The 19,947-nt window shown below is 38.2% G+C and overlaps 2 protein-coding genes across 10 annotated transcripts in view; both read right to left on the bottom strand.

Annotated features, from left to right (window-relative positions):
• map4l (microtubule associated protein 4 like) overlaps positions 1–6,241 on the bottom strand; it is a 37,881-nt gene extending 31,640 nt beyond the window's left edge. For 8 of the 9 annotated variants that reach the window (XM_039676493.2, XM_039676490.2, XM_039676488.2 and 5 more), the window contains exons 1-2: positions 6,132–6,241; positions 3–187 (exon numbers count right to left, since the gene is read on the bottom strand). In XM_039676493.2, the coding sequence (XP_039532427.2) occupies positions 3–183 (181 nt within the window). In that variant the 5' untranslated portion in view covers positions 184–187; positions 6,132–6,241. The remainder of the gene's footprint in view (positions 1–2; positions 188–6,131) is intronic. The other variant, XM_039676494.2, reaches the window with a different exon arrangement.
• A 1,225-nt stretch (positions 6,242–7,466) lies between these two features.
• kcnh2a (potassium voltage-gated channel, subfamily H (eag-related), member 2a) overlaps positions 7,467–19,947 on the bottom strand; it is a 35,475-nt gene continuing 22,994 nt past the window's right edge. The window contains exons 6-15 of the mRNA XM_039678115.2: positions 14,371–14,793; positions 13,478–13,874; positions 12,925–13,124; positions 12,533–12,785; positions 11,511–11,704; positions 11,299–11,419; positions 10,963–11,220; positions 9,971–10,166; positions 9,701–9,884; positions 7,467–9,599 (exon numbers count right to left, since the gene is read on the bottom strand). Coding sequence (XP_039534049.2) covers positions 9,222–9,599; positions 9,701–9,884; positions 9,971–10,166; positions 10,963–11,220; positions 11,299–11,419; positions 11,511–11,704; positions 12,533–12,785; positions 12,925–13,124; positions 13,478–13,874; positions 14,371–14,793 — 2,604 coding nt within the window. The 3' untranslated portion in view covers positions 7,467–9,221. The remainder of the gene's footprint in view (positions 9,600–9,700; positions 9,885–9,970; positions 10,167–10,962; positions 11,221–11,298; positions 11,420–11,510; positions 11,705–12,532; positions 12,786–12,924; positions 13,125–13,477; positions 13,875–14,370; positions 14,794–19,947) is intronic.

Consider the following 19,947-nt stretch of genomic DNA (forward strand, 5'->3'; position numbering starts at 1 on the left):
ACCTTCCCTTTTCCCGTCCATCCCATCCAGAAGGGGGCGGTAGTCTGTCTTCTTAACAGTCTCGCCCACTTTATCATCAAAGGTCTGTGTCTCCAACCCGGCCACAAAATCCCTCTTCAGGAGGCTGTCCTGGGTTGCCTTAGATGCTCCATCTGTGAAAGCATCACGTAAACTGAAGTCCATCCTCCTGTTGAAAAAAAATTAGAGGCAATCAGTCCAATCAGCAGGCCTAGACCTTCTCAATTAAAAAGTAATACAGCTAAAAGTGCATGTACAGTATATGAAGACTTCAGATGCAAAAGCCTCTAAGTCTGTCTAAAGTTTTTGTTTTATATATATATATATATATATATATATATATATATATGAAGAGTTCAGATGCAAAAGCCTCTAAATGCCATTTGAAATTTTCTTCTTTAATGATGATTTTTATCAAACTTGTATATTTAAGTTCAGTAATTTCACTTAAATAACACTTAATAGGTAATTATCATTGACATTTAAGTGAAATCACTGAACTTAAATATACAAGCTTGATAAAAATGATCATTCTAGAAGAAAATTTCAAATGGCACTTAGAGGCTTTGGCATCTGAACTCTTCATATATTAGCAGGCTACTATGTATAGGTTTCTACCCAAGTACCGGCATTTCTGAATAAACTGAGTCTGGGATTTAGTGAGTTTAAAGTGAAAGTATTTGATGAACTTATACTATGTGTGGAGAACATTCACTCAATATTATTTCACAGAGGTGGGTTTTAGAGGCTTTTGCATCGGATGTCTTCATATACTCTATATCTTGCCCTAGATGCAATAAAAATGTGTGACCTATCTATGTTTGATCCCAACATCCATTTAACAGATAACAATTCATATCTTCAAATGCCCAATTTATGCTACACTCAGAGAGGTCATGCATTTAAAGAACTCTCGTATGGAGGCTTACAACATGTAAATGTGGCAGATGTTCATGCGTCTGCCCTGTGCACCATATATTAAGATCAACTGCCATTTTAAAGAATGTGGCTGCATGCCAAATGTACAGCTGTCATATAAGTTGCACTTTATCTATGGCCCAAGGTTACTTAAAACACTGATTTCCTTCTATATACAGGCAGAACGTGAGAATATGCTTCCATAAAGCATATTTGTGTACTGCGAGCATGTGAACCTGTGGGACATCAGGTGTCACGTAACGTACAAACTCAAATTTAAGTTGTTGATTTGCTCAGATCTGTCCCTTTACACACAGTAAACTATGTATTGTGCATATAAACAGTGTCAGTGAGAGAAAATGAAGGAAGAAACGTCAGAAAGGGACAGTGAGAGAAAGAAAGGGATTGAGAGAGAGAGAGACTCATTGTGAGAGATTCAGAGCTTCAGTTTGTTTGCCACCGCATGAGTTTAACTGTGTCGCATTGTTTCTGTAGCTGCCACACTATCCACATTCAGAGAACTCACATTAATACAATTACACACTGTCCTGTTCAACAAATGTCCAAAAAAGCCGCAACACTATTGTGTGACAAACACTCAAACCATCACAAACCAAATAAAACCATCATGCATTTTGACAACAGGGGGCAAATGAGTTAAGAGCTGAACAAATCTCTACAGCGGTTTTGATCTATTCAGTTTAAACATTAATATGATTATGCAAGTCTGTTCAAGGCTAAACATGGGATTAAAATGCTGCTGCCCCAAAACCTATCCAGAATCCATCTCCTCGCCCTGAATCTTCCTCCCTCTCACTCTCTCCATTTTAGTGCAGGTCTTTCCTATTCACTTTCATTACTTATCCACAGCTTTGACTTTGCATTTCCTCCCTCATCTTCTTGTCTTTCCCATCCCCCTGCATGTATATGGATGTAAAGTGTAATTCGGATGATATCCTGATGGTAAGAGGACCAGCTGCCCTAAAAAATGAAGAGATTAGAGGCAGTGTGATTCCCCCTCGTATTTGTCCCTGCTGACGTCTTACTGTACTCAGCTGTTAATGTACAACAGCACACAGTGATGTACAGTATGACATTAGACAGTAAAAGCATAAAAAAACTTTGAACTGACAGGAATGATTGTGCAACATCACTTTCAGTTTTGTCGATAAGCCATATTTGTGGGCACATTTTCCTCAGAAACAAAGAACAATCTGATTTACTATTTCAGTATTTATTTACTTTTATAGTATTTATTAAACTTTTGAAGTACCTTTTATTTTTATAATTTCATTTTTATTTTAGTTTAAGTTTCAGTGATTTGTTTGTAATTGTGATTTATTTTTTTATTTTAGATTTATTTATTTTTTATTAATTTAGTTTTAGATTTAGTCATAGTTCATTTCAACTAGCTGCCAAGGCAACATTCCTAATGTTCGTTTTTTAAAGGACTTTTAATAGTTTTAGTTTCATTTGACAGCAACATCACTGTTGCTTACTCATAGTATTTATTCAAAAAAGGAAAAAAGAGCAAACGTTATTTTTTTCAGAGAGAATAAAACATGTCATACGGCAGGTCATATGGTGCAGTCTCCTAAGGCTTATTCATCAGACCATGGCAAATGAGACACAGGTACATCCCTGCACTTTTACCGCTCTGCCTCTGACTCTGACAAGGCCCTGTGTCCTGCTGTGATTCAGCAGTTTTTCTTTGTGCCATGCATGATGTCACCAGCCCTGGCACAGAGTGGCATCTCACAGAGTGCCATCACTTTCTGTTTACGAGGGACACTCTTTTTCACTTATTCGTTCATTTGAAGTCAAGAGGCCTGAACACTGTGGGTTGGTGTAAATGTGTATGTGTTAAGTGCAGTTGGTCCAAAAGTCTGAGACTGAACATCTGGGATGCAAAAAATTAAAAAAATAAATAAATGTTAATACATTTAATAAATTAAATATATGAAAGATTCTGTACTATATTAGGTCATGATCATGTACAGTATGTAAGCAATTGAAAACCTAACATCCTGAAATTCACATGAATTTTTAAATTCAGATTGTTTGAGCAAACATCTGTGTAACCACAGAGATTCAACAATGAACCAGAAACATCTCTTCAAATGGCGCTCAAAACAAATGGTCCAAAATCTAAACAGATTCTGACAGAAGCACAAGCTGTCCTCGTGCAGTTTAACGGTGAACGGTGAGCTCACAAGAGTTTTTGAGCTCAGACCTCATATTTGGCTGATATTTGGCAACCGTTTGTGTTGTAAACGCTGTATTCCAAACATTCCTGTATGAATGCACACAGAACGTGGGATGAGGGTCTGGCTCAATGTGTTCCATTGTGTGCCAAAGCCACTGAGCATGCGGCTACTTGCTGCCATTCATTGTGACGGGGTTTATGTATCTGCGGCACCACCGATCTCTGTCTTTCTCTTAGTTATTCAGAGTAAAAATGCGGCATCCAAAAATAAATCACCTTCAACAGTCAAACTGATTATCAGTCAGACTGGAGTATCAGGTAACCAGTCTACTGGAGCCATCAACAATAATGATACATGATGTTTTTTTCATTTTACTGAATGGTAAAGCCAAAGTATGATCTTGTATATTTCTCACCCCAATAATGTAATCAGCTTACATCATCATCCTAAAACGGGGAGAGTGCTATTGGCCTGCCCATGGTCACAACATAACAACGGAGGGGGGTGGGCTGGTCCGTGCGGATTAGAATCAGGGGCCATCAGTGAGGGGAATGAGGATTATGTATGACGGGACGCAGGGCATCACAACAGGCCAGCAAGTCCTGACTTGGCACCCCAGAATCACGGCAGTCCAGAAACCGCATGCCATCATCTTACTGAGCTTCCCTTTCCCAGCGACATATGATGATGACACAGTGGGTTCACCCCAGTTCATTTACATTTTTTCATTCTACTGAATGCTAAAGATTTTATGTTTTATTTTATATTTTATTTCATTCTCTTCTCAGACGTATGAGAAAGAGTTTATACAAGATGACAAGGTCAAACAGACATGTAAAAACAATGCAAAAATGTTTGTTACATTCGCGATGGATCACAGAAAAAAAGCTTTGTAGGCCTACTCTTTTTTTTTTTTTTCGATGACATTATAAATATATCATGTATCAAAGAAGTCATATGAGATGATGAGACACTTTTGAACAAGGTTAGCCACTGCATTTCAAACAGCCAAACATATTTTTACTGCACTGGAAATGGTTTAAAAAAATATCTTAAACTGTTCATCTATAAATAGTGACAATTCTGTCAAACTAGGTGTCTCACTGCTGTATCCCATCTGTTTATGGTGCGGTGCCCAAGCTGCTTTTTTTGGACATGGTAGCTAGTTCGTTACTAGTTTAACATGGTCTACAAGCTCGAACCAGTTTTATAAAGGTCTATCAGCTTGATCCTAACCCAGCCACGTTTAAGCTATCATTCATTAAATATTATCCAGATTTGAAATTTTGCAGTTATGATGATTAAAGGGTTAGTTCACCCAAAAATGAAAATTATTTAATTATTGACTCACCCTCATGACGTTCCAAGCCCGGAAGACCTCCGTTTATCTTCAGACCCAAGTTTAAGATATTTTAGATTTACTCCGAGAGTTTTCTGTATTTTCGATGCTTCAAAACATTTTAACTAACCCACTGATGTCACATGGACTACTTTGATGATGTCTTTATTACCTTTCTGGACAAGGACATTATACCGTACATACATTTTCAATGGAGGGACAGAAAACTCTCGGACTAAATCTAAAGTATCTTAAACTGTATTTCATTTTTGGGTGAATAATCAAAATCCATTCAATATCTAATGCAATGCATAATAGTTTAGGGTAAGTGATTTTATATTATTTGTAGAGGCTTAAGTTTACGAATAACATTCTAATTTACCAGTGGATTTTTCATGTGCTTCCTGGGATTATTTACATGATGAAGCATGATCACACCCGCTATGAAAATATTTGCAGAATGACAATGACCTTTGTTGCATTAATCACCATTACATTTGATCATCTCCTGATATTTAAATGCTAATTAATATTTTAACATATCCGCCTCAGCTTACCTGACATCACACTTTTACCGGCCTCACCCATTCAAAAATAATACAATACAACAGACAAGAATACAAACCCAAGAGGGACACCTCCTTGTCCTTCACACTTGGTTTAACTGAATAAACACTACTGTGACATTTGTTCATGACCTGTATGCAAAGCAAACAAAGCCAGTCACAGTGCAAAGAATGAAAAATATATATGCATTAACTGAATAAAAAAAATTATTATTGGGGGGGTATGGGGGTGTGGTCAAAGTGTTCCCCTGTCTCTCTCTAATGCAACCATTCGGAATATCAAATTAGAAAACGTGCACATGAAAGCAGAATGTCTCATAACACAAATTAACCTGTCCCACAATGCCAGGTCTCCATTCATGACCCTCAATGCATCGGTTTCGGATCGTGTGTTTACGGATCAGTATGACGCATGTCCATGAAGCATGTTGAAGAGATGCACTGCAGAGAGCCGAGCACGCGATGGCACTGAACGCGCTATGCCACTATGGATGAGAACAATGCGAAGAGACGCGACGAACTAGAACGCGCCCATTATAATCCAAACCAGCTTCATTTATCAGAACTGACTCGTTATGGGTTTTTTCGCGTCGTTTGTTTGCAGTTTATATGGGTTGTGAAGCTTAAATTGTCCTTTATAAGGAACCTTTCACGATTTCATCATTCCAAAATGTTCACATTGTTAAAACATTATGTGGCATTGCTGAAGTTATGTAACTGTAGTGGCTTTTTATAGAGGTTTGCCGTGGAGGACACCTGTCCAGAGCATCCTAACTGCGGCAGTGCCTAAACAAAGAAATCTCGGCAGGTCGACATAATTTTGGAACGCCTGGAAACTATAGAGAGCGATTAGTCATAGCCATTCTGTTGTTATATCGCATCATTATCTCGCGTGTGTAACAATAACTAACGCCTGTCATCCAGGGACTGCGACGGAATCAAAAGCTAAGCGTGCACGCCGATTCGTGGTCAATTTTTTTCTCCATTACGGTTAGCCTTTCGTAATGCAAATTTGCCTTTATTGTATTCCTATAGTGAAGCGGTAAAATGTGAGCACAAATCACAATGTCAATGTGCACTTACCCGTTGTTGTTGTTTTTAAAATTCAGTGCTCTGTAGTGTTGGCCGATGTGCACAGTCAGATCCGCCCTCTCGTACAGTGCGCCTCTGTGATCTCAGGCGACGCCCCGCCCCTTATTCTCCTCGACCAATCACAATTCAGGAAAATGTACCCTAGTCCAGCTCTAGTCTAGCCAAAGCAGCACTACATGCTCTTGCATCCTGAGCATCCTCTCGTTCCTTGCTTGCGTTCCCCACCATTATTGACGGACAGCCAATGGATAGAATGAATGAGTAGCTGTGTTGATGGAATTGAGAGACAATAACCTACATCAGCACTGAACTGGCACTCAATAGATCTATTTGGGCACCAGACAGCGCAGTTGACATCGAAAAGGTGAACACATTGTATGTGAGACGTTATTGTAGTTTCTATGCAGGCCTTTATGGGAAGATTCATTTGAAAATCCCCTGAATGTAACTTCATACATTTATGACCCCCTTATAAAAATAGGCTGTGAAAAGGGTATAAACTATAAAGTGTTGTGGAAGTAGGGAATTCCTCTATTGTGCTCTTTATCCGATTCTGGATCATGATTAAGGAGTGCAGTTGAAGCATTAATATAAAAAATATAACAATAGCCTTACAGGCCCTTTTTTAAGAGGGTGTTTCTCATTCGGCTGGTTTCCCATTACACTCAACCCGTGTTTCCTTTCAGGAGCTGCACTTGAATAAACAGTTCAATGAATTGTCCTTTCTACTCTATCTAAAAGACTAGGCTACTGGTCTTAAAGAAACATTGACAACTGTGTTTTTGCATTATTGAATGAATGTGTTTCTATATTTGCACCAAGGGTTTAGGTGGGTCTTTTCCTGTGGGAAGGGTTTGTCTATGTTTTTGGCCGAAGTATATCCTATTATAATTTACACAAAGTTATTTGTGTTTGCTCATTTGCTTATTTGATGCTAAAAAAGATATTTCAAAGGATGGTTACACTTTCGGTTGAGAGCAAAACAACAAGTATGAGCAGAACGATTCACTTCATTTTTAGACACTCGTCAACCTTTTTGTTTTAATTAAGCAGTACAATGGAAATTGGGCAGAGCCTGAGCGTGACGTGGACTTTCAATTTGCCCTCTAGCTCTATAGATTGAATCTACTGACATATCAGAGCCTTGAAAATGGATTTCATTAGCTTTCATGCTGGCAGCAGCATTGCAGAAGTGGTGACATTTGAAAAAAGAAAAATGTCCTTTTTGACACCAGAGAAACAAGGAAAAGGATGATGTTTTTCTTTTATTCAGTCAGGTATGTTCTTTAATAAACTTCTATAGACTTGTGAATTTTGTGTATTCATTTATTTAATGTGAATGTGATTACAAGTTCATTGGAGGTCAAATGTGCACAATAATCGATTTATAGTAAGCTAACAATAAATATTCCTACTTAAGATTGCAATAAATTACATGTCATTACATTTGAACATTCCAAGCTATATTCCCTATAAACTCCCATATACCACATTCCCTATACATATCTTTCTAGCACATTTATATATGTCTTACTACTGGATGTGCTTGGCATAAACCATGCGGAAACTGATTATATATCTATTATATATGTATATTACTAATTCTATTAGTGATATGTATTATATTCTAAATGGATTTTTAATCATAATCTGTCTAAATCATATTTTGACCCCAAACTGATGATTATATATTTAGAGTGATAAAATATTGTCATGGGGAAATCTGTGCAGTGGATATTTGAAAGAAACAAACACATGTTTTAATGTAAATTACTGGCAGCAGGATTCACAAGTGTTCCCTGGATTAACTCACTTCTTCCACCTGAGATTCATTTTCTAAATCATACTCTGAAGGGTCTTTCCAGTGTATTGCTACAGTATGTCCTTTTCTCCAAACAAACAAACAAACAAACAAACAAACATCAATTCAACACAAAACTGCACTGTTAAAAAAACTGATATGCTAATACAAATCATTACATTTACACCTCAAAATAGCAAGTGAACACTTTCTTAAAAGACAACATTTTCACTGAGAGGCTGGTAAAAACAGTAGCTGCGTTTATATGGACACTTATAATCGGATTGACGACTCAATCGGACTAAAAAACCTTCATGTAAACAACTTAATCAATCTGATTGAGATTGATCCGATTGAAATTTCGATCGGATTGAAAGGGGTGGTTTACTCCTTTTGTAATCTGATCAAGAGAACGTATAAACACCTGATCGGATTGAAAACCGAAACTAAAATGACTGCGCATGTTAAAATAAGCAGGGCAACGTCCCACCAGTGCTTGTTGGAAATTGAGGGGACAAAAAAATACAGCATGACATTAGGAGAGGTGAGGAGAAAAAGGCAACCCCCAGACTATGCTCCTGTAAGGAGTACAGTGTGGGGACAGAAAAAAAAAAATAAAACACCTCAGCAACATTAGCACACAATCAGTACACTCTACAGTACAACATGAACAAAAACAGAGGTGGGAAGTGGAGGTATGGAGGTAGCCCAGCGCAGGCAAACAGCCATCCAGTCCTGCAACCATTTCGGTGCTAGTCACAGACCCGCCTGTCAGACTAAGCGGCGAAGGCGAGGGATGGGGTATGGGGCGGGTGATTGCATATCTGTGTATGTACAGTATGTCTGAGTTGTACATGTATGTGTAGGCCTGGAGAGTCGCTATGGCTGGCATCATAATCTAGGTGCCTAAGTCCGCAGGATTGTCATAGCGATCCACAGCAAGTTGTCATGGAGACAACATTGATCAGGTCCCATTTAAAACGTGAACATCAACCCGATTACTTCATTTATCGTTGATGTAAACACCATGTTCGTATTCATCAATCGGATTGATTTCATTCCGATTGAACCATGCAAACGCAGCTACTGAGTGTCGTTAGACCAGCTAATACAAATTTACCAAACTACAGGGACATTAACGATGCCTCTACAACAGACTTTCTGAGGTAATCAACATGAACCTGAAGTAGAAGATCTTCAAAACATCCTGCCAACATTGTGGTGGTCCGTCAGGTTGTACGCATTGTTTTCCACTGAGATGGTGCAAAAAAGTTTCACTCTTAACACCTAGGATCAGAGTCATGTCTTTTTTGGATTGAGGAATCATCCTCTACCTGATGTTGCGCTGGCAATGACAGGCGTCTTGAACACTCGGAGGACTCTAAATCTGTCCTCCGACCAGCCTGTGGATGGTGAACAGTTCCAATAGGCTCTGCATTTATGAAACAATAACTACCTTGATCAACCATGACTGTTTGTTGGCGGCCGGTGAGTGCTGTAAGATTACCAGATGTGTTCCCTGCATTGTGGCTCATGGTATGTGGCCATCTCCCTGTATAAGCCCTACAAGGAGTCTCAAAGGAGGGCTGTAGGGAACAATCCGTTGTACCTGGCATACTTTCACTGGGACTGCCAGCAGAGTAGTGGGGATCAAGTATCTGGGAAAATCAAAGAGGATGAATTAATGATTGGAGTTTGTAGTGACAATCATTAAATGCAATACAAATTGATGACTGTAATGTGAAAGTTCGTGAAATACCTCAGAAAGAATGGCTGGCATTTCTGTCTCTAAAGGATGGACCAGTTTCTGGCCTGGTTTGGGTGGATTTGGAGGTGCTTCTGTAGGGGACGTCACAGAGCTATAGGTTGGTGGAACCAGCACCATCTGCCTCTGAAGCAACTGCATTATGGCCCCAATGTCTGTTGACATACGCTTCTCCAATCTTTGAAAAAAAAAAAAACAGTTCAAAACATACCTATAATGAGCAAAGGACATCAAGATAACAACAATACTGTAGTTTGATCTCACCGCTGGAGTTGTCTATGCATCATTTCCAGTCTGTTCTCTACCTCAGTGCAATGACGATGGGTGACATTGTTCAGGACGGTATTGGAGGGAACCGAAGATGAGGTGAAAGACATGCTGTGGCTAGGTACTTCCTGGTACTGATGGCCACGACTGTCCTCCCAAAAGCTGAAGACGTTAGAAACCCCCGAAAGAGCTCCTAATTTAAATTAAGGGTAATGTCAAAATGATGTATTCACTGCAAGGGAAGAGTTCACCCAAAAGTGAAAATTCAGACATTATTTATGTTGCTCCAAACCCATAAGACTTTCCTTCATTTCTGAAACACAAATGAAGATATTTTGAAGATTTCTGTCAGTCCATTGAAAGTACATTTATGTATTCTGAAGAGAATTTATGAACATATTTTATTTGGGCTTTGATTCACATTCAAACAACATACATACAGCACATCAAATATGGAAAACAGAATCTGAGCAGTGAGCTTCTTGATTACAATATTTAATACGTTTTATGTGTGTTGTTTATGAGTAAATAAAAGCCTTCCAATCTATTCATTATAAGAAGCAATTCATAAAGTGCCTTGTAAAAGTATTCATACCCCTTCATTGTTATGTTGCAAGCCTTATGTTAAACCCCTTTAAATCACTTTTTCACTTTCAATCTATAATCTTCAATACGCCATAACAACAAAGCAAAAAACAGATGTTTTGTAGATTTTTGGGTGAATGAACTTTCATTGGAAGAACAGAAATTACTCAGGGTTCATTAAAAACATCTTTATTTCTGTTTCGAAGATGAAGGAAAGTCTAATGGGTTCGGAAAAAAAATGTAGGTTAAGTAAATGATGGCAGAATTTTCATTTTTTGTCTGAACTAACCCTTTAAGTGAAAATTATTCCATTTATATTCAAATGAACATAAATGTTAGGATCTTTGTTATTTTATGTTTTTTTTATGTCAGTTATATCAGGAAAGATATCCTCAGAATCCTACCTGACAGCACGTTGAAAGAGTTACTGGTTTTGAGGTTCTTGTCCCTTTTAGCATTGCTTATGCTAGTGATATGGCTCTGAGAGCAGTCCACTATCGTAGTGGGCCGTCGAGTCTCTTCCTCTTCATCACTGCTGGACTGGGAAGCAAAGATATCCTGCTCCTGATGAGCGGCTTGTCTGTCCTCGTGCTGTTTGTTTGGGACCTGTGTTTGGAGAGTCATCCTTTTGAGCTTGTCTTCTGTCCACTCTGTGTCTGTTACTGAGAGAAATTGCAGTAGTTATTAAAATCCAAGAATCTGGAAGAATCTATAAACTATCACACAGTGTTAGCTCTTACCTTGTCCGCTAGAGTTTCTTATGGAACGAAACAACAGCTTTGTACTTCGCGTGTGAGGGTCAAGACAGCCATGGTCAGAATCATCAGGGTCACTGCTCGTTGACCCGGCTTTAGTGTTAGTCTGTTGAGGAGATAACAAATGGTTAAAACCCACATTTATTCGGGTATGTACTATAATGTAAACCAATTATCAAGTTCATATGCAAGATTACGTCTCTCAAATTGAAGGTGATCTCCAGGTTGCTCCAGAAGTAATCTGAGAATTCTGGATACATGTCCAAGACTTCCAGTACATCATCTCTGTGGATTTTGTGCAGGTCACAGTACGTCAGTGCTCTCACATCAGAACTGGACTTTCCAGGACGTGCAAATAAGTTAATGGGCTCTCCGAATATATCATTCTTGCCTGAGGATGAGCAAAGGGAAGCGATATTGACCATAAGCTTTAAAAGAACACTCAAAATGTGACTCTTCCCTCAGTTAACAAACACTAGAAGCTTTGAATTCATAAAAGCATACTACCACACAATTCTCACTATTTTCCCCATATGAACAGTACGAGTAATATGCTAGTATGTGGTAGGCTATGCTATTTAAAATTCAGCCTCAGAAAACAGAAGAAAAAAAAATTGTGCATCAACAACAGATGGCGCTGCATGTCATTAAAAGAAACATAACAGAAAAATACACATCCACAAGGTGGCGGTACACAACAACAGCTTTCTCCTTGGATGAGTACTTGGGCTTTGTCTCAGAGTAAAATAAGAGAAAATAATACAATACAATAAAATAGTTTCACAATTTTATAAATCTAGAAGTGAAGAGTTCAGATGCAAAAGCCTCTAAGTGCCATTTGAAATTTTCTTCTAGAATGATCATTCTTATCAAGCTTGTATATTTAAGTTCAGTAATTTCACTTAAATTGCAATGAGGATTACCTATTAATTGTCATTTAAGTGAAATTACTGAACTTGAATATATAAGCTTGATAAAAATGATCATTTTAGAAGAAAATTTCCAATGGCACTTAGAGGCTTTTGCATCTGAACTCTTTAAGTATACTCTAATGGTGGATAGAAAAAAATGTTGTGTAAATGTAATATAAAGTATATATTTTCCATACATGTATACATGTTTTCCATACAGGTTTTTTTTTGTGTGGTCCATGGACTAAATTTGGAATATGCATATGATCACAATGTCAGCTTTTGTGACCCAAACTCTCTTCCTTTACCTAAAATGGCCACTACCACATCTCCCTTTAAGATCTCAATGGAGCCACGAGAAATGAAGTATAGCGCTGGAATCACATCACCAGCATGGACCAAGGTGTCTCCTGGTGGGGCGTGTGTGGTCTTGAACTTCATAGCCAAAGCACGTAAACAGCCTTTAGTGGAACCCCTGAAAGCTTTACAGTTCTGCAGCAATGTACGATTTAGATGCAAACAGATGTCTGCCTGTAAGCACTCTGGGAACCCCTTCAGCACCTGCAATGAGATAAAAGAGGCTAATGTGATAAATGATACAGCGCAATATGCCATGTCACGTGTGTATGCAAGAATAAAGAGAGTGGGGAAAAAATAGAGTATGCCCAGGTGTTTACAAGGCATTCTGTCTGTGACTCACAGCATTCATGTCAATGCCGTTCGTGTAGGACCAAGCATGTTGAAAGTACTCCTCCAGTTTTTGCTTGAGTGGGTTGGGGATCTGGTGGAAACGGATAAATTCCCGAACCCGCAGCATCTGAGTGTGGTAACGTGCAGTGCCAGAGTACAGCCTCTGGATGATGGCTGACACATTTCCAAATATGCTAGCATACATCAGCGCTGTAAATGAAACAACAATGGGAAACATTTTATTGTATTTTAGAGCCAAACATTTCATTCCCCTCAGATTGACCAAAGATAAATATTTATCCACTTAATCTTCAAAATTCCACCAAATTTTACAACCAAGTCACTATAGTATGATTAGTTGGGAAGTTTAATACTATCCCTGGTTCTTTATCAATAGGGCCATGAAAATATTAGAATATTAATGATTAAAAAAAATAATTCAGCTTCACTATCACAGGAACAAATTATATTTTTAAAACAATAGAAAACATTTTGTTTTTGAGTTCTCAAAATAAATGATTCAGTCATAGTAATAATACTAACATTCGATAATGAACACTAACCTCCAATAAGCATGACACAGATAGAAAAGATCTTCTCAGAATTGGTGTTTGGGGAGACGTTTCCAAAGCCCACGCTGGTGAGGCTACTGAAGGTGAAGTAGAGGGCAGTGACATATTTATCTTTAATCGAGGGTCCTGAGCCAGATATCGAAATATTATAAGGCTTCCCCAGCTGATCCCCCAAAGACTCAAGCCAACCGATCCGGGAATTACTGTTCCTCTCCACGTTTCCAATAGCATACCAGATGCAGGCCAGCCAGTGGGCGATAAGTGCAAAGGTGCACATGAGGAGAAAAAGCACCGCAGCGCCATACTCAGAGTAACGATCCAGTTTACGTGCCACACGCACCAATCGCAGCAGCCGAGCAGTCTTCAGTAGGCCAATCAGAGTAGTTGTCTGCCAAAAACATGAAAACAATCAAAAGGTTATGAGATGGTTGTTAGCATCTATGACAGAATATTAAAGTCTCCCTGAAATCAAAATGTGCAATTCTTATTTTTTTCAAGTTTTATTTATATAGCGCATTTCCAAAGCTCAAGGTCGCTCATGTTAATGTAATATTGCAGTATTTATTATAAATGGTTCATTTGTATTTATTTATCCCTCATTATCTTTAATACAAATAACTTCTCTCTCTTGCGTCAAAATCTCTTTTCAATGCGTTTTTTTCTGTGCGAGGGCAGAGGGCACTCACATGACATCACAGCAACAGCAAACCACAACCATCAAATCATTTCCCAATGGAAATATCAAGTCCCGCCCAACATTTTTTCTTGTTTGAGAAGCTGTTTCAGCTGTTGATATACTGCATGTCGCAATAGGTAAGTAAGACTATCGCAACTTTCGTTGCATGCCAACTTTTAAAATTCAAATTACCCATAAGATCACTCACCTCTTCCCCTGAACGATAAATGAGCAAGTCGAAGGGGATGGCAGCCACCATGTCAATGAGGAACCAGCCTTTAAAATAGTAGATGGCTATCCGTCCAGGCTGACTAACCACTTCGTCGTTGCTGTTTACGTAGGTTGTGCGAAAGTTAATCACAATGTCTACTACGAACATGATATCCACAATGAGGTCCACCACGTTGAGTGGACTGCAGGAGTAACCGCAGCGCTGCATGGCGGCCTCTTCTTCGTCGCTGAGCAGAAACGAAGCTGAGTAAGGTGTGAAGATTGCTGTATAGATGACCAGCAGCAAGATGACCCAGTCCCAGACTGCCTTGAAGGGGCTGTAGTGTAAGATGGTCCATTTATGGATACGGGGAGCCTGCAGCTTATACTCAGGAAGGACATCCGCACCCAGAGACAGTACCTGAGGAGGAATGTACTTCACAATGAGAAGTCTTTTCAGATTATGACATGAATTATTACTGAAGTGCTTTTGTCATTACATATTACAGATGAAAGCACCTGCTGCTGCACATCTGCACCAAAACCACTTTCACACAGTCACATTATCAACATGATTTTAATGGTGTCCTGCTCCAGAATGAAATAAAATTCAATCAAGTTTTTTTTTTTTAAAGTCATGAATTCTTTTATTCATCAAAGAGGAAGTCAATTGACAATAAAGATTTACATTTTTACAAAATATTCTTTTTTAAGTAAAGGCGGTTCTTTCGAACTTTAGGGCTCACTTCCAAACCCTCAAAGTCCACTGACACTCCCTTGGCGTTGGATGACGTGGCTGGCTCACACACCTGGTCAGGCAGACGCTGCTCGGGTTCCACAGCGATGTGATCCTTGGTCGTTGTAAGGGGCATGGGCTCTAATGTTGTGGCGGATTCCCTCGCGTTGCCTGGAGTGGGCTGTGGCTGTCGATGCTTTTAGGCTAGGTGGTTCTGGCTGTCCATTGGATTGGGAATGGGGGTGGTGGCATTTGACAGTGAACGCTGATCAGCAGGAAACCAGCACCCACTCCAAAAATCCGGTGAAGCTCCCTCGAGGAGCCTCCCTGGACAACTGCTCTCGTGTGGCGGTGTTGGGGCCGGCGAGAAGAAACGAGCTCAGGCAATTATCCGGGAAGGTGGTCTGATGGGCAAGGTCCAGAAACTCCTCTAAATGTTCCTCAAGGGACCATTCTCTCTGCTCAAGGAACAACAGTTTTACTGCTGGAATGTCCATATATAGTACAAATAAACCAAAACACGTACTTACTGAAAATAAATAAAACTTCAAAAAAACACGCCGCTATTTACTTTATAGGTCTGGTGTTCTGTCAAGCGGGTGGTTGTATAAACGTACACAAAGATGAAGATAAAGACAAAAGGGCAATAGAACAGAGTACCATAAAACACATCCTTAAACTGACAAAACCGCGGACAACTAAACTCAAACACAACTAAATATACACGTCATAAAGAGTAGACTGAACAGCTATGAGTAGAGTAGAGTGAACAGCTGAACATAAAAGTTACTACAGCCTAAAGTAACAGAACCGTGAAATTTACAATATTAATGTCTTTATTGTATTTTGGTCAAATAAATAATTTTGATCAAATTGGTATAAGAGAACATAAAAAAAATCATACTGACTGAAACTTTTAAATGGTAATGTACAATTACATGAATAATTATTCATTTGATTTAGATATTATATAATTATAAATCACAAATAATTGGTTAGTTCCAATTTACCCTTCGCTAAAATTAAAAAAAAAAATGTTACTGATAAATTCTACCTTAGCGGCTATTGCATCAGCAATTTTCACGTTTTTGCTGTCTCCACATGCGGTTTTTATATTTCAATGCTGCATAATTGTAAAAAAAAAAAATAATAATAATAATACAAAACATATTCAAAGAGAAACAGTATATAAATATTTATTTTATACCACTTTATGAGCACATATTCCTATGTTCTGTAAAGCTTCTCTGAGTTATCATCAACCTCAATTGTCTGTTTCATAGACTAGCCAGTTTAACCAAAACATTTTTAGTCCATTCTCCTCATTTAATTGTAGAACGCTTTTACAAAGCTTGCTGTAAGGCAGAAATATTATCATATGTTCCTGGAACTGGAACTGAGTGGGCTGCAACTCAGTGTGGGTGAAGTAATGAATCCATGTTTAGTCTCTGAGATATCCACTGAGTACACATCACTGCAGGGAGAACATTAACGCTTCACACTTGTAAACACCCTCTAGGCAGCAAATTTCATCTCATTATTTTTTCCAGGCCCCTAAAGATGAGACCAATGTTTAGTCATTTGCTCAAAGCTCCGGTGAGTTTTTATTACTCTTACTTGTGTTTATTTGAATAATTAAGGCAGTAGATTAAAACACACAAATTGTATTCACTACATAACTATAAAAACCACTTTATAGCTCAGGTATAAATATTTTTGCATATAAGCACATTATGATTTATTAAATATACAGAATCAAACAATTTCTTGTTTTAAGACAGCCTTGAACTTAGTCTACCAAAGGTGAACTTAGCCTACCAGTGATGCAGAATCATAATCAATTTATGTAAATCTTTCTCTTGCTCATAATGTATAATTAGAATGAAGAAACATATCCACAGAAGACTAAAAAAGCAAGAGGGAGGGAAAAAAACATCTAGACTTCATTTGTTTATAGAAATTAAAATTTTCATAATCAAAATACTACACTGACACTTGTCCTCACAAATAACTGCACTGAACGGCTAATAAAATCGAAATCTCATTTAGCTTCCAAATTAATTATGTTTAGTTCATGCATCCATTTTAATAAATAGGTTAAGAATCTATGAAAAGGCTGATGTAGTTTACATCCATGACTTGCCTTAGCACTCACTTGTGTGGAACAGCAAAACAGTCAGACAATAACAAGTGACCTTCTAAACTACAATAATTCGACATAAAAAAAGAAAAATATGCATAATACATAAGGTGGTTCTAGAATGAATTGTTCAAATACATATTTATACAGTATATAAACTTAAAGTCTCTGGTCGCTCTTACCTCTCTGCTCTCTTGGCCAAGAATGGGACTTGTGATTATTGAATGCTCAGATAGCCTTGTTTGCAAGGCATGTGTTTCTGAAATGAAGGCTGAGGCTGAACAGCAGAACAGAACTGGAAGAGCTTGTTCAGTGGCTTTAGCACCAAGGTCAGGATCATGATCCAATAATCTTCCGACTGCCCCTGCTACAGAATCCATGACTCCTCTACATGTCTGCGAGGGGAATGGTGAGCACAGAAGCTGCTCTCCTCAGGAACCAGGACCTGTCCAACCCCCAATTCTCTCAGTTTCTTTTCTGCCATCTTCTGGATTTGGCCATTTAGCAGTAGTTCTCTGGATTCTTGCAGTCCATCTACTCATGTTTTGTGCTACTGCCCTACAACATTTAGCAAGAAAGTTTAAAAGTTCTGTGGAAAAGCCATTTTTAAGATCGAAAGACCTATTTGTGCTATTGCTCTGATTCAGATGCAAAATAGCTGCCAGTCATTACATACATACATACATACATACATACATACAGAATGAGAGAGAGAGAGAGAGAGAGAGGGAGAGAGAGAGAGACCACAGGAAGAGGGCACACCAAAATCTAGGACACACATTTCCCTAATCTTTTCAGTTTGAATACTGAGTAGTGAAACATTTTGTGATTTTATAACATTTTTTTTTCAATAAAAATAATAGCAATTGAGAAGGGAAACATTTCAGTTTACATATTTAGTTAGCATATAAATTAAGTCTTTTTAATAATTTTTAAGTCATATTAGGTTGAGAACCACTAATTTAAAAGTACATATTTACACAGATCTTGGAAGATTTGTTGTCTTACAAAAAAGTGAACAAATATAAATGATTTGCTAGTGTTGAATGGCAATACTGCAATGCTATAAGAAAAGTGTTAATTTTATGCAAAAAGCAAATACAATTTTTGGTTTCTTCTTTTTGAAAATCATTTGTTATACTTTTCTTCAAAGATCCCAATTGTATTTCGTCTTTAGGAAAAGGCTTTTAAATGTTCTACCTTGATTTATTAATATCCAGAGTGAAGGAGGAGTTACTTCGAGACCTTTTCTGTCACTTTGGATCATAAATAACATCAAAATCCTTCTGTGTTCCTTAACTCAAGGCTTGATTCACCCTCAGTGCTAATTAAGGAGCATCAACTCACATTAATTACAAGGCTGCTGTTGGGTCTATATGCATTAATAAATGAGCAAACATTTGATTCCAAATCATGTTTATTCACCCATGTCAACCAAAATTGGTGATAAACAATTTTGGCTCCTGTGACATGGGTACACTGTCCTTGTGAATTAGATATGTGTGAGTTTGTTGGGGTGAAGGGGTGGGGTGGACATGTCAGTCCAAGGCCAGTACCACAGCAGGGGTGGGAAAGTGAGAGGACGTAAGGGTGAAGGAACCGGCCTTGAGACTGAAAATAGCCTTTTGGGATGGAACAACATTGAAGCTACATTGAACAAAAAATAAAACACTGTTACCCTCACTGGCCCCTTGTTCTCTGACTCACCAGACAATTTACAGGTTTGATCTACAGCCAAGACATCTACTACCTTTCAGAGATCTGTGCAGTAAAATCTATTGAAACATACTTTTAATTTATCAGATTAGAAGAGCCATGTTGGCAGGGAATCTGCAATCAATAAGATACATGCAACATTCTGGTTCTCAATCTTTCTGACTTCTGACATTGTTCAAAATAATATTTGATAGAAAAGATAGAATTCCAGAATTTAATTTAATAAAATATGGGTTATACTTTAGGAAATTTTAAATGTATGACTTTTATAGGTCTAGAAATCGTACTACCTCAAATGTCCAGGTTTTCCAAGTGTTTTAGAAAACAGTGTTTTGTGGCAATTAGAAAACCAAGCAATGTGAAAGAATTGTTAGTAATCCTTTGCCAGAACTGACTTTTTCAAAACATTTTAACTCAATGCCAAAAATTCGGAATGGATTACTGAAAGTGAAATGAAATATATGACAGTTGAACACCCGTCCTTAGCTACATTCTATTTACTTCCTAAAATACACAAACCCCCTGCTGATAACCCCCCTGGGCGACCTATTATCTCTTTTTAATTAGCATGGATGTTGAGTCATTATATATGTAAACATTGACCACGAGGAGGGTTTACACGCCTTGAAACAGTTTATTTCTGATAGATGTACAAAATCTGCTTCACTGTCGCTGTCCTGTCGTTGTGTAAAGCCCGCCCCAAAGTTTCTGATTGGTGCCGCGATTTCGACGGATTAGAAATGGGCTCGAATGAGCTCTTTGCCAGACTAACTTGCAGAGCAAATCTAAATTTGCCAGAAGTTGTCTGGGTTTTCCCAGGCTAACTTTATCCTTCTTCTCATTGAAGACTTGACTGAGTGCCTGGGACCTGTTCTTTTGTTTCTTTGGATCTTTTCACTACCCCAAGAGCACCTACGGACTTTATATACTTTACCTGAGCACCTGGTTGAACCTTTTACAAAAAAATTATGATTATTTTGACT

The sequence above is a fragment of the Pimephales promelas genome, chromosome 5, assembly GCF_988280905.1.
Source record: "Pimephales promelas chromosome 5, fPimPro1.hap1.1, whole genome shotgun sequence".
Taxonomy (NCBI): Eukaryota; Metazoa; Chordata; class Actinopteri; order Cypriniformes; family Leuciscidae; genus Pimephales; species Pimephales promelas.